This window comes from Vidua chalybeata, chromosome 1 (genome assembly GCF_026979565.1).
Source record: "Vidua chalybeata isolate OUT-0048 chromosome 1, bVidCha1 merged haplotype, whole genome shotgun sequence".
NCBI lineage: Eukaryota > Metazoa > Chordata > Aves > Passeriformes > Viduidae > Vidua > Vidua chalybeata.
The window spans coordinates 5,725,601-5,740,946 of NC_071530.1; the positions used below are offsets into that span (position 1 = coordinate 5,725,601).

Here is a 15,346-nt window from a genome sequence, read left to right on the forward strand (position 1 = left end):
AGGGGGACGAGCCCGGCGGGCTTTCCCCCATAGCTGCGGAAAAATAAAGTGGGATCCTTCACGGGGACTACGGGGACTGTAGCGGCTAAACTGCCCCCATCCAGCTTGTCTGGGGGGCGACCAGCCCGGGCTGCAAGCGCAAAGGATCACTGAATCATAGGATCATAGAATGGTTTGGGTCAGAAAGGAGCTTTAAAGTCTTTAGCTGGAGAGAAAAGATCACCTCTCTTATGAGGAGAGACTGCAGGAGCTGGGTCTGTTCAGTCTAGAGAAGACTGAGAGAAGATCTCATTAATACATTAAAATATCTCAAAGGTGGGTACCAAGAGGACAGTGCTGGACTCTTGAGTGATGCCCAGTGGCTGGATGAGGAGCAATGGCCACAAAGTAAAAGAATTTTCACTTCAACATGAGGAAGAACTTCTTTACACTGAGGGTGGCAGAGCACTGGAACAGGGAGGTCACAGTTTTCCCTCTATGGAGCCATTCCAAACCCACCTGGACACATTCCTGTGTTACCTGCTCCAGGTGATGCTGCTTCGGGAGGAGGTTTGGACTGGGTGATGTCCAGAGGATCCTTCCATCCCAAACAATTCAGTGATTCTGTGATGGGCCAACCCCTCAGCAATGACCAGGGACATTTTCAACCAGATCAGGTTGCTCAGAGCCCTGTCCAAGTTGACCTTGAATGTTTCCACGGATGGGACATCCACCACCTCTCTGGGCAACCTGTGCCAGTACCTCACCACCCTCATTGTAAAACATTTCTTCCTTATATATAATTTTAATCAATCCTCTTTTGGTTTAAAACCATTCCTCCTTGTGCTATCGCAACAGGGTATTTTTCCTCATCTTTCTTACAAGTCCCCTTTAGGGAGTGGAAGGTCACCAGAAGATCTCTCCAGAACTGTATCTTCTCCAGGCTGAACAAGAAGATTGTGGTATGGGCTTGGCTTTAGTCAATATAGGGTGATGTTACATTTGGCTTCTTTTCAGGAAAACCACCAGCCTGATTATTACTATTTTCCCTCCCAAATGCCTGATAATGTTCATATTTGCCTCATATCCATCCAAGCTAAGCATTTTCAACCCAGCACCAAGCCAGAGGCATTTTTTTTCTGAAAAGAGGGATCAGTTTAGCAATGGAAAACACCAGAATACAAGGATTTCATGGCCACACCATAACTTAACTGCAGGCAGCTTTCCTGGAGAGGTCTGGCCATGCTTCAGTGTGTGGCTGAGGGCATCATTATACTTCATGTGAGGATTACTGACCTCAGAGTGGTGCTATGAGTACAGCGAACTCAGGCTTTTTTTTTTTTTTTTTTTTTTTTAATCTTTTTCCTGGTTAAGTTCCCCTGCCTTTGGCTTCTGGCAGTTGCAGCTGCATTGCTGGACTGCCTTGATACAGCTTCACATGCACATATTGCCCTGTGTGAGCAGTTCTTTGCTAGGAGCGATAAGCAGCATTACTGCAGTGCTACAAGAGGCAACACACTCAAAAGGGAAACTAAATAATAAGCATAATAATAATAATAATAATAATAATAATAATAATAATAGGACAGAGGTTGCCCAGAGGTGTTATGGATGTCCCATCTCTGTAGGTGTTCAAGGCTAGGCTGGATGGGGCTTGGAGCAACCTGGTCTAGTGGAAGGCCTCCCTTAGCAGGGGAGTTGGAACTGGATGATCTTTAAAGTCTCTTCCAACCCAAACCATTCTGTGGTTCTGTGAATTTGAGATAACTCCCACTTCTCTTTGGAACCGTTTGCAAGTGATGGGTAGTAGAGGCAGGCCTCAGCAATGCCTCTGCAGGGACTTTTTAGGGATTTTGGGTAGCAGAAATGCCATTTAAACACTAAAAACCCTCATCTACAAGGAAGGAAATCCTCCAGCTAGATGCCAAAGACAATAAAATGACAATGAGTTTTAATGTCACACCAACGAGGGAAACAGTTATTTGTAATTTACTGTTTATTTTCATATACAAAAAGATAAACTTGAAATAGTTCTTTCTAGGTTTTTTTCCTCCTATCTGTTGGGGTGTAGCTGCTTCACACAGGGCAAATACTACATTCATACTGGTTTATTCAGACACCCAGTGCAAAGCTGAAGCAGCAAAACTCCAACTTGGCAGATCTAATTTCAAACTTGAGACTCTTTCTAAAATACCACAGTAAAAAGGAACAAAGATTCACTGCAAATTCATGAACTATGATACAATGTTCTTTCCAAAACATCTTCATTTCATAACTGCAATACAATGGATGTCTGCATTAGGCCATTTTATACATACATTTTATATATGTATACTTCTGCAGAATATATATATATATAAAATGTACATCTATAAAAATCAGCACACTTCAATCCAAAAGGGGTTACAGCAACGAGCTTAACTCTCTATACTTTTTTCTTTAACAGGATACTTTAGTATAACTTTTGTTAACTCAGTAGTACAAGCTATCTCTGTTCTACATTTTTATAGCTACAAGAGTGAAATATAACCTACAACATTTACATTTCACATATCTTGGTATACAAACAGTACTTAGTGAATTTGAGCCAAGGACCAAAAGACTCTTTAAAAAGTATTTCACCATCTGATAGAGCTTCCTGTAATTTACACTCAGCCTATTCTGCAATCTTCTAAACCATTTAATCTCATAGTTTGATTTTAAATCCATTCCAACTGGAAATCCTGGAGAAACAGGTTACTGCAAACTCTTATGTATACTCTATATATACAAGTTAAGTAACACAGCGTAATAAGACTTAGCTATTTATCCTAAAACTGATATACACATACTTCACTACGCTAGACAAGTCTTAGGATTTTATTTTCTTTCTTTAAATAAAGCACAAATTTAGAAGTAGCTGGTAAAACTTACAATAGGATGGTTATAAAATGACAAATGGTTAGGGTGAGATTTCTTCTTGCTGGTGCCAAAACATTTTCTTGTGAGTTTTTGTACTATGCTGTGTTGTTTAACTGTATGCATCTAATGTTACATGCAGAAAGCTCTTTCCACAAGAATTGACATCAAACTGTACTTAAGTCAACTTTACAGTACAAAATTTGTCAAACTTAAGGACGAATGTGAAAATATTAACAGGTGAAAGATCAGGCTTTCAACTCTATCATGAGGATCATGCAAAATTCATAAGCAGATAGTTTGAACAGATTGACAATGGCATTGTGCAGGCTTATGGCATAGAATTGAGGCCAAAAATGTTACTTAGTTTGCAGTAACCACCTCCTTCAATCCTCACCCACTACGAGATTGATTTTTGCATCATAGTTATTCCATTGGAAGGCCAGCAGCATTGCAAAATACCTCCTCCTGGGAGATTTTAGTACTTTGATTTACCAGAGATAATAATCATCAACCATCAATAGCCATAGAAACATTAGGCAGTCAAGAAAAAAAAGATGGGGAAAGGGAAATATTGTGTTCTCTTCCTTTAGTAACAGTAATTAATTACTATCCATTCATTACCAGTAATTAAATGAATTACTAGTAATGGTAAATTCATTAGTATTTGGAAAGCTACAGGAAAGCTACTATGCTGTCCAAGTAAAATACAGACTAATGTTGTAGCAACTACATGGATACATTTTTTAAAAAAACAGACATTTGGGAGGACAACACGTAAAATAAAACGGTAATTTTAAAAATGGTCCCACTTTTATTTTTCCCCCCAAAATATAGCCTGAACATAATTCTCTTCAGCAAAGTACCATTAAGAAGTTGCTGTAGTTGAAGGTCTGATTTTATGAGTTGGTTCTTGGGAGTAGGTATTTGGAAAAGGAAAGGGCCAGACAGGTTCTAGGTCTTGCCAACATACTTTTTGTTATCCACAAAGTTGCTAAGTCCACTTTCCAAAGCTGTGAGATGATCCAATCCCCTCCTTCTCTGTCATGGCTGGATTTTCGGTTTTGATTGTTTTTTGGAATTTATTTTGGTGTTTTAACAGATGTGGCAATGCAGAAATGCCAGTGACTACTGAATTAAGATTTTAATTGACTAGGATGGTTACTGGTTAAACTTCAGTTCCTCAAAACACTGGAAAATTGAATGAAGTATGGCCTTCCTTTTAATAAAAACAGAAGGTATGGAATTTTCCTAGAACGTGTTTGTTTTGCAATACCAACCTTATTGGAATGTTATAAACTGAGTTTTTGTTTATTTTAACAACTGGAAAGACTAAGACTTCTGCTTCAAAATGGGCCAAAAATGCAGAAGTGGTGTTTTAGTCCATCATCTGCCCCATTAAAATACTGAAATAAAAGGCTAATAAAGGAAGCACTTTTCAGAAAACACTTTTTCTTTGTAGATACCCAGCACAATGCCATTATAGAGCCTCAGAAAAGCCCTTTTGGTTTCAATGTTGGAATATAAAATAAGTTTTGCTTTTTTCCTTCAGTCCTTGGGGATCACTTTCCATTTACATATATATATATCATATACATACATGTATATATGTATATGATACATATATATAAACACCTATATAGAGCAAGGTTCCTGTTTGTGTATGTTACAATATTGTAGTATCAAGGCGAATCCAGATAGCAACACTGTTTAACATGAGGTTTGAGGTAATTGGTTCTTGAAATACCTGGATCACAGACTGCATCCAGAAATGACAGCTGGGCAATGAAAAGTGTGGTTTTTTTCAGACAGAGATAAAAAATAAAACTAGTAAAAGAAAAAGAAAGCTTACAGCAGTTGCTTTTACATGGAAAAATAAAGGCACAACAGAATAGCATTACATTTCAGAAGAGCTGGATGGACATAACACAAGTATGATCTCTTTCTGTGGAAGTGTCCAGACAAAAAGCATTGCTGCTTATTCCATAGGCTACTACTTCAGTCAAGGAACTGAGTGTCACCCTAAAACTAGTCATGAAAAAGGAAGTCCCATGTAAATAAGGGACCAGGTGTGCCTAGAAAGTGTTCCAGGAACACACACACACACACTCGTGGTCACACAGGATTGGATGGAAACTCTCCTCCTGGTTTCCACAGGCTAGGACTTCACCAGAACACAGATGAGGGACTCAGTAATTGCAGGAGTCTGCTTGAATTAGCGAGCACTAATTGCAAAAGGCACACTGTCAAAACAGCTCCAAGGCAGTGCCATGTGTTGTTTGGTTTCAAGCTTTTTTCAGTACCTCTCACCCACTGACACTGTACTGTCATGGCTGAGAGGACTAAAAAGACTGGAGTGAATTTTAAGTCCAATGAAAAATTAGGTTACACCCCCTCTTCCTCCCCCCCCCCCCCCCCCCCATTTTTTTTTCTTTAATACTTTTAGAACACCTTGGATTGCTTACACAGATTTGGGAAGCTCTTTCTCTTAGTAGCACTTTGGACATGACAGTGCTCCTTTTCTTTAGTGCCTCCGACACAGACTATTAAATCTGATTTTGGGAACACAGAGCACATAGCTGTGTGTTCTGGTGAAGCCTGATTAGTTGTGTCACTTCAGAGAGAAGGAATTTCTAGGAACTGGTTTTATCAGGATTCCACTGGCAACAGCTCCTTACAGATCATATTGTCAGTGCAGCAGACACAGCTGCTATGAGCGGATACGGCAGCGAGCGAGATCAGCCCGGCTATTTGGCCTCGGTAAATTCTTAACACCCTGACTTCACAACTCACTGCAGCACCACAGCATATGCCAAAAGACACACTGCCCACACATGGCTACTCGCATGAACACGTGAAAAAACTCCTCCCAACTGAAGATGGCCATAGAAAAGCAATAAGCATCTTTAGCAGAAAGGGATGTGGCATGCAAGATAACCTAAACATATACTCAGTGCTGTCCTCAAAGCATGTCCAAGTACATCCAAACTTGCTCCTCAAACTGTTTTCAGGCTACACTTGTTCTATCCTCTAGACTTTGATCTAGTGCACACTTAATTTAAACATTATATATATATTTCTTTATTTATTTGCTGTGCATACACAGACCTTTCTCCCTTTTCCCTGCAGAAACATATTAGACATTACAAAAATAATTTGTGGTATAAAAGAATTCTCACACAATGTAGAATTTTTGTTTGTATATGTAACTAAAATATATATATATATATTTCCAAAAGTAAAAAAGTCAAAATGTCCTTATTTTCCTCTATTATATAGTCTATTTTATTTACAATGTTACCAAACAATATCCTGTATGTAAAAGTGACAAAAGTTTGTGGGACGCTTCCTGCTTAGCAACTTCCCAAGCGGAGTGTGGCTTGAAGAGAACTGCAACAACAGCACTGTCACACCTTATCACCCAGCACCTTCCTCTGCAGTATGAGCTCCTTCCATGCTAAGTGAAACCAGACCTTTTCCCTGCAAAACAGGGCAAGCTCTGACACAGCCAAGGAAGTCGTACAACAGGAATAAAACGTTTCAGTGCTGTGTTGTTAAGGGGGATCAGGATTCCTAACAGCCAGGCCTGACCCAGCCAGCCTGGAAATGTCTGCTTCCACTGAAACCACTGACTTCAAGTGGGAACAGCAGGGAGTCAGGAGACCCAGGGAAAAGGCAGGGGAGTTGCTGGGGGCACTCACAGACCTTCTCTTCAAAACAAAGACCTCTACACTTCCATAGGTGTAACTGTCTAGCACATAAAGATATTCTGTAAGAGAATTTCAGCTGAAGAATGAGGCAGAATAAAAAGTGGGTTACATTTGTCTTAAATAGAGATTTCTCAATGATCAGGACCAGCTAAAATCCTTAATCATAATGAATAGGCCTGGTACTACTTAACTGATGGTTAGGCTGGTTTATAGCCATCTCTTATAAAATGCATGTATATTTCAGTATAAGCCATATACAATTTCCAGCCTTGCTGTATTAATGCAATTTCATCAGCAAGTCACAGCTCTACCATCTCAAAAAAACACCTCAGTTTTAGTTCCTGTGGTATTTCCAGTTTAAAAATGTGAAGTCAAATTTTCTGCACCTAGGAAACCAGCCCAGCCAGTGCAATAAATTCATAAAAGGGTGTTCCACCAGAGAGATGGGGAATCCTGGCTCCTAAAGTTAAGGAGAATTTTTACTCAGGATATTCAGTGTTAATATTCACCTAAGAACTTCCATATGAGAGAGGGAGTTGACCAATAAAATTCTCCAGCCAAATTTTTGAAGAGCTGCTTCCTCTAAGTCTGAATGGGAAGTGAAATTCAGCGTCTTACTCAAGGGAGTGTTAAAAGGAAAAGAGCTGCAGTTGCTTATTACAGCTACACCTATGGATGTGCCCAATTCCTGACTTGGAAAAAGCCTCTGCAGTACCAAACAGAACTAAAATCATGTTGTCAATGAGAGTTCAAATGGATTAGAGGTGAGGAAACGACTTGCTTGACAGCTCAACTGTTGAAAGACCAACAAGTTAATCAGAGCTTGTCTTTGTTAACAAAATAAATAAATACCAGTTTAAAAAAACGCTTTATCCAAATTGGTACACATTAAAAGTTCAGGATTTCCTTCTATGCTGCAATAGCAAGACACACGTACCTACATACATATAAAACTTGTTACCCAGCACACACCCAATTTGGAAATTCTTTTTCCAATCAGTTTCTGAGTCCTGCTGACAAGATGATCTATAAGGAACCATTACACCAGGAAGATGTAACACTTTACAATCAACATTCGGTCAAGGTTTGTACGGTCGTGCAGTTCCCCGCAGTAAGATAAGCTACATGTGAGAATTTGTGTTTATGCTTTCTCAAAAGAGAAGATTTCAGACACTGTTTAATAGGCTATTAAAATAATATGGCACTTTCAATAAATACTTTAAAGCTTCTTAAAGAAATCAGGATAAAAAAGCAACTGCTGTAATGAGCCTGTTTTAGCTGTAATATGTAATGCTGAAGGAAAAAAATCCAGAAGAGCAAACAGATATTAACAGTTAAAAGACAGTACAGCTTTTTTTCTTTCTGCAGCAATAGGAACTGCTCCCATTCCCTCGGAAAGGGGAGCGAGCCCACCTCTAAACAAGTATTCACTCAGTCTTAAATTAACTGCTCTACGCTCCACCCCAACCCTTACATCACTTCACTTCTAAGACATAGTCACATTTTCATATAAATCTCAGTGCAGAAATGTATTAAACATGAAAAATACTGATCCTGCAAACATTTACAACCACACTTAACATTAAGTGAGTGCCTAATGTCATGACACCAGAAGAGCTACCTACACCCTCAATGCTAAGCATAGGTTTGTTGCAGCATCAGGCCCAAAGGTGCCAGTGGCCACCAGGGACATTGGCTGGGTCAAAATGGTATCGTTCTGTCTGGTTTTGTCAAGGTTTTCTCAACAGAAGCACATCAAAAAACAGAAACTTTCAAACCTACACACGGAAACACAGTTACATGTGTGTACACACTAATATGCAATATACATTCAGTAACTTGAAAGAATAGGTTAAGACTTTATTCAGATAGACAAATTAAGGCAATTCTCTTAATGTCTCTTCAAGATAAAGGACCATGTCCTCATTTGTGACCTCTAGGTTTTAAAGCTATACTTTTCAAGAAATATATTTCATTTTTTTTTTAATATTTTCTCCAATTAGCAGTTTCGTTTGCTTAATAAATTATATCTGTGAAAGGGTGCACACTGATAATTTGGCAGTGGAGACAAGTCCAATTCATTTATATATAATACAGACTTTTTACATTTCCATTACAGGGTGATTAGTTTAGGACTGCATTTTGGCTTAACACAAAGAAAAATTTAGAAGATCTGGCCATCCAATGGACATAACTTTGTCAGTCTAGCAAGACACAGAATTCATGTTATATTCAAAGTAAAAAAAAAAAAAAAAAAGAAATTTTAAAAAGAAAAGAAAAAGAAAAAAAAAAGATGTACTGTCCTTTCACTAAAACAGACCAAACAAAAAAAAAAAAAAAAAAAAAACAAAACAAAAAAAAAACACAGAATGGAAACAGCCTTCACAAATAAGAGTGAATAATGCCCAGGTACCTTATATAGGCAGTTATTCCACAACTGTATACAGTTATTTACAATGGTGCTTTATTAAACAAAACAACAAAAAAATGGTAGCACTTCCTAAAAGATTTTGGAACTTTTTTTCTTTTTTTAATTTTTTTAAAACTCCCTTGTCATAAAAGCCAACTTACATTAAAATATACTTACTACAAGACAACACAACTAACAAAATATATAATAAAACTCATACAAGTAGAAAATTCTGAGGTATTTCTGGTTTGAGGTGGTCTGTGGTCATGAAGTTTTTAATTTTTTTTTCAGTTTAAACCTCGGAAGCCACGTAACGTGTGTGTGTATGTTTTGTGTTTGTTTTTTTTTTTTTTTTCTTTTTTTAAACATTGCATGTTTTGCAAATTAAAAAAATATTTCAATGTTGAATCAGCAGCATTAGGAACATTCACTGACTAGAGCGAGTTTATGGCATAATAAGAGTAACGGTATTTTCAAATATGCACCACTTTAAGACAAAAGAGTTTCATCACAGAATAAGGAGAAAGCAGCGTCAAAGAAACCAGTGGGAGAGGTGCTGTGGGAATCACTGCTGCTGCAGCCAGGCAGCTCTCAGGCTTCTCAGATGTTACAGGAGCCAGCTGCCACCATTCATTCCCCCAGTCCCAAATTAATAAAGAAAAAAAATGTATATACCCAAGTTTTCACCCTTTTCCTCTTTCCACCGTCTGCACCATTAGCTTGGGCTGAAAGATAATCAACCCAAGGCCAAATTTTCTCAGCTGACTCACATTTAAAATGAGATGCAAAAATTTTCTCATCTTCCAGTATTTTACCAAAGTGCTTCTGAAATGACACTTCCCCACCTGTCCTGATGACATTGAAAGCATCCTTCCAACTACTACCTGGAAATGAAAAATAAAAGTTATAGTCCTGCTTTGTTCTTTTACCACCAACCTCAGACTCTGGAGGAAGAAACAAGTGCCTGTCTTCCAACCACTGCCTCTTTAACTCCGCTTTCTCCATACGCTGCAGCCGTAAATACTCTGCCCAGAAATGTCCTTTCTCTCCTCTAATGGTTACCTGAGAAGTAGCTCCATAGCAAATGATGTTTCCCCAAATGCTGCCAAGTCCAACGTCACTCTCCCCACCCCTATTCTACGCTCCCCCCTTCAATTATACCATCAAGAATTAACATTCTCTGCCCAGTTACTTTTTTTTTCCCATGTTACAATGACACCCGTTAGATCCGTAAAAGACACATCTGCTGTTTTTTTTCTGAAGCTCACTTCCAAAATAAAAAAAATTAAAAAAAAAAAAAAAAAAAGAAACTGAACCCAAAACCAACATGGGGAAAAAATGCTTTTGAGGAAGGTGTGTTCTTTACATAACAGTCTTAAGTTTCCTCCACAGTTTGCAGCATTGCGTTTTCGAAGGTGGTAGGTGGTTTTCCTTTATGTCACATAAGCTTTATGTCACAGATGCTCCGCTCAGAAGACAAACTGATAAAGAGAAACCCAGAAAACTGAATAAAATAAAAACAACTGAAGTGAGTTTGTTGAGGTTCTGAGGTACCTGCACCTTTTCTGCATTCATTAGTCGGCACCTGAATGCTTGCTGAAATGTCCTTTTTTTTTTTAATACAGTAGAGCAATGTGCTGGTAAAATTGATCCAATCCAAAAAAATAACAATAATAATAATAATAACAATAATAATAAAAAGTCAAGATAAAATAGCAGCTGCATTCATGGGTTTGTTGAATTTTTGTGATTTTGTTTTTTTTTTTTGTACTTTTTTTTTCCTTTAAACTCTTTTCCTTGTTGGTTTTTTTTTTTTTGTTTGTTTGTTTGAAATCCGCTGAGTCTGGAAAGACAAAAGCGAACCAGGACTCAGGACTCAGATACTAGACTCTTTGGGTGGCAAGTCCACGTTGGTGACGGACGTCACGATGGAGACGAGGCAGTCCGAGGTAGTGCCGTTGACGGATTTGCGGATCTGCGCGATGCGCTCCTCGACGCAGCCGGCCGAGAGCCGCGCCTCCGCGTCGTGGTCCCAGCACTCTTCGATGGTCACGCAGAGCTGCGCCAGGCCCTGCGGACAGCAACGGCGAGAGAACACCTTCAGCAACGTCACCTGCCCTGGGGGATGCTGTCAGAACCCAAGTCACTGAAAATTTTAAACTTTCTAGACTAACAAACGCTAACCCCCTAAGAAAAACACTGCATTTAACCTAAAGCCATAGAAAAAACTCCCAAAATTAAATGATAGAACTGAGATTATAAGTGTGTAGTTTAAATAAAAATGTGTAGCATCACATAATAAAAAGCTTAAAGTTTTAAAATATTAGAATACATATAAAACAAAATAGAAGTTTTAAAACAGAAACTAGTCCTTCTTTACCTTCTTCACCTTCTTCTTCATAAGTAATATTTTGTAATTAAATAAAATCAACATTACAAAACACAAGTAGTTAGATATTAAGTTAAAAATAAAAATAATTTAAGTATAATTTCTTAATTAAACAGTTTATCCTTAAAAAACCTAATAAAAAAGAAATACACCTCAATTTTTTTACCTTATTAGTAAAATACTATAAAACTCACAACTTATGAAACTATAATATAAACAAAAACTAATAAACATCTAAATCCAAACAAAAAATACCATCGCACAATTTAATCCCAATCTGAACAAAAAAAAACCCAAAAAATCAACATTAGTGGTGCCCCATGTGAGGATTGAACTCACAACCTTCAGGATGCCAAAGGGATTTTTGCTTTTGTATTTCCTTCACACATGTTTGTAGCTCTGTAGATTATTGTTGTATAATTATATAGCTCCTAGCTAGCTCCAGCACTTTTCCTACCCTGATATGCAGAAAGACAAAACACATTCCAAAGGCTCCTATCCTACCTTGTGCTTTCTTGGGAACCAAGGATGAGGTACCTTCCCAAGACACTTTTTCATAAACAAAGTACAGCTGTTACCAATGGGGGGGCTCTAGAAGAGGTTAAACCAAGAGGGGGAATTACCTCATCACCTGTGTTTCTAATTGTGGATTCTTGTTAATTATGCTAATATGCTAAACTTATAAAGCTGTACTCGCCCTGTGTGGGGTGAGCATTTTTCCACATCTGCCCCTGGAGGCCTCCAATCAAAGAGCAGTTTTTATATTACCTCCTATGCTAATATTGTCTCAGAAGTGTGTTGTTTTATTTCTATATCTTTAAGGCATCATGGGCACCACCTTGTCAGAGGGTGGAGAGGTCCATTCAACACAGCCAATGCTCTAAAAAAAACCCTACAAGTATTTTGTCCACAGTATGCCAATTACCATGAGATAAGCTTCAAAAATTACTTTAAATATGTGTTTTCATGGTTTGTTTTAAGCATGTGCTTTCTAAGGCTTGGTCGCATTCTGCCCCAAAAGTGCTTTTTTTAATATCAAAATAAATCCCAAGATTCAGCAGTTGAAGCTTTAAAAGACAACAAGTATTAAGATTCCCATGATGAAACTGTGAGAGCTGGCAGCACTGTATCAGTTACTATGAAACCATTTGCTTTGTTTGCAATCACTTCTCTCGATATCCCCAAAAAACCTGAATTCAACAGTGCTTGAAGAATGCAGCTCTTATTTGAACCCTCGTTTGAAGTGGTACACTCATTTTTTTTTTACAATCCACAGCTCTCCCTAACTTCTGGGAAATGAGTTATACACCTGAGTCTAGCCAAATCTGTAGCAGTTTGGGCAAAATAGAGGCATTTGACTTCTTACTGAAGCCCAGTGAGATGTCATCATCTCTTATCTTCCGAATCTAAGGAAAATCAACTCTTTTATTAAAAACGAGAGCCTGAAATGAACTACCTCTGGGAAACCCACACTGCATTTTGCTTCATTGTCTGCTTGCTTTCACATCTAATTAATTTTTCCTCTATAAACTGCTCCAAGTCTTGCATGGTATCTAGCTTGTGAGGAGTGTGTCTCCAATGGTATGGATCGTTTTCTTTTTCTTTGTGAAAGGACTTTATTTTCCATTCTTTCACCATATTAAAGAAGTCCTACTAAAGCACCACACGCTCCACATTGAGCACTAGCTGATTATTCAGCCTGTTTAGTCTCTAAAGAACAAGAGATAAAAAGAAAAGGGAACACAAAGGTGTTGAGCAATCCCTCATTCCCCAGAGCTGACTCTGCCTAACACTGGGAACGCATAACCACATCCCTCATTCCCATCACACAGGAAAATATTTTCCACTGTTAACCAGGAGGGACGTACGGGATGTTTTAGCCAGTGATCCTTGAATACGGGGCGCATCTTCTTGTGAACCACCACTTCTTGCAGGTCCTCAAGGGATGGGTGCTGACCTATTTCTTCTTCAAAAGGCAGCATGTATTCATCCACTGGACCTATGGTGCACACAGAGAATCAGGTTAGGGGCAGGAATGGCCTCTGCAGAGCCACGGCGTCCCCGTGCATGAATGAGCTGCAGCTCCGGAGCAACCTCAACCCACTGCAACAAAGCCTGACGTTCACATGTCACTGCAGACAAATGTGATTTACATTCCTCCTGCACAATGGTCTTTGCTGTCCCCGCTGCTTGTCTGGCCGTGCATTTTCCACCTCGCTGAGTTACGAACCCGAACCCTCAGCTGGGCCTCTGGATCCCGCCATTTCCTTGAGGAAGTTTGCCAGGTAATCCGTGATTTATTTTAATATAAAGAGCAGATCAACTCATCCTCCCCACATTTTAACACAACAATTCATCACACAATAACCTACAGAAAGATTTCAGCATGAGCATAATTTCATTTTAGCACTGACTAACAAGGTTAAGCTTATACAACACTTATATTTGCTTGCTTTGTGATCTGGTTTGTTCATAGGTTTGAGTCAGCTCTGACACACTGGAGCCAGATGCACTTGTCCCAGGTACTGGCTCCTAAGTGTAAAATCATTTCTGAATGCTTCAGTTATACCAGTTATAGCTGTGAACTGCCCAGGGCCATGGGAATGAGACAACTGTTATGAGTATCAGTGCAGATGCTGGATGATAGCAGTAACTTCTGCTTATTGAAACATCATTTGGCTTTTGGCAATGTGCAGATGCTCTCTCAGAAAGAGCAGCCCAGCTTAACTGATGGGCTTCTCAGGGTGCTCCATGGCACCACTTAGGGTTTCTCAGTAGCAAAAAATGACCTCTTTTCACAGCAGAGATACCTCAAAAGGGTCTTTCCAGACTAAAATAAAAGAGCTGACCACTTCATCTGGTCATGAATTGTGACACCAACAGCACAATGTTTACTCTAAAGAATGAAATCACTACAGTGGCTTATCATTATTCTTGTTTACTCAGTGGCAGTCACTAAACCAAACAGAAACACTTGCTCCAATCAGGGTCACTTGTGACTTTCCTTTCCCTCCAAGAGGAACCCAGGCTGTGAAGAGCTGCCCTGGTGATCTGCAAGCTAAATGTGCTGTTTAAACAACATCACTTCTGAGCTGGAAGTGCAGATGAGGCTCAATGTAACTCCCTGTCATCCCAAAGGAAGCCTTCCCTCTGGCTTAATGATGCTGTGTGTGGCACCTGGGGTATCTCAGCTGCTTGAATTGGCAGGAGATCATACAAATGACAGGAAACATGAAAGTGGATATTTGGGGCACCTCGACAGAGAAGGGCAATTCCTACCTGAATGATCTGTGTACCACTGTTTTACCCTACTGTGCTCCCAGCTCCCTGCTCCTCCAGCATTTTGTCTCGTTAGACTGTACATTTCTGAAGGTGAGACTTTCTGTTACCACACACTTATGGGAGGCATTAATTATAATCACGCTCCTCAGTCCTACTGCAATGCTAACAAAAACATTTCAAGTCTAGGTGAGGTGCTGTTGTTTTATGAAGTTGATATTCAGTTCAGAGCATCCATATCTATACAAGAAGAAAAAAGCTGGAAGAAGCAGCCTTGGAGCTACAATAACATGTGATTGCTTTTCTGTCCTGCAAATGGCAAGGGTCACTAAAGGACAGATGTGCTGACTGGACAGAAAAGATGCCCCACTTTGCAGCATTGTTTTAAGATTAAAAAAAAAGGATTAAAAAAAAAAGGATTAAAACACCATGAAGTTCATACTTTTAGATCCTTCAGGAGAAAGTGAGATCTTCCAAAGCTGTAAATGAAACAACAAACCTAGCCTACTGCTGAGAAAGAGCTTGATCAGCAAAAGTCAAAGATCAATAACTAATGACTTATGATAGCAGGGAAACGGGCTTGCTGACCCTGGAAGATCCTTCCAGCCCTGTGTTCCTGTTATTTCACTAAGCTGCTTTCCATTCAGGCTACCCCACTTCCCTGTAAGGTAACAGCCAAGC

At 39.1% G+C, this 15,346-nt stretch overlaps 1 protein-coding gene across 2 annotated transcripts in view; it reads right to left on the minus strand.

Annotated features, from left to right (window-relative positions):
- Positions 1-10,824: 10,824 nt before the first annotated feature.
- ACVR2B (activin A receptor type 2B) overlaps positions 10,825-15,346 on the minus strand; it is a 96,019-nt gene continuing 91,497 nt past the window's right edge. For both annotated transcript variants that reach the window (XM_053950139.1, XM_053950146.1), the window contains exons 10-11: positions 13,255-13,385; positions 10,825-11,068 (exon numbers count right to left, since the gene is read on the minus strand). In XM_053950139.1, the coding sequence (XP_053806114.1) occupies positions 10,874-11,068; positions 13,255-13,385 (326 nt within the window). In that variant the 3' untranslated portion in view covers positions 10,825-10,873. The remainder of the gene's footprint in view (positions 11,069-13,254; positions 13,386-15,346) is intronic.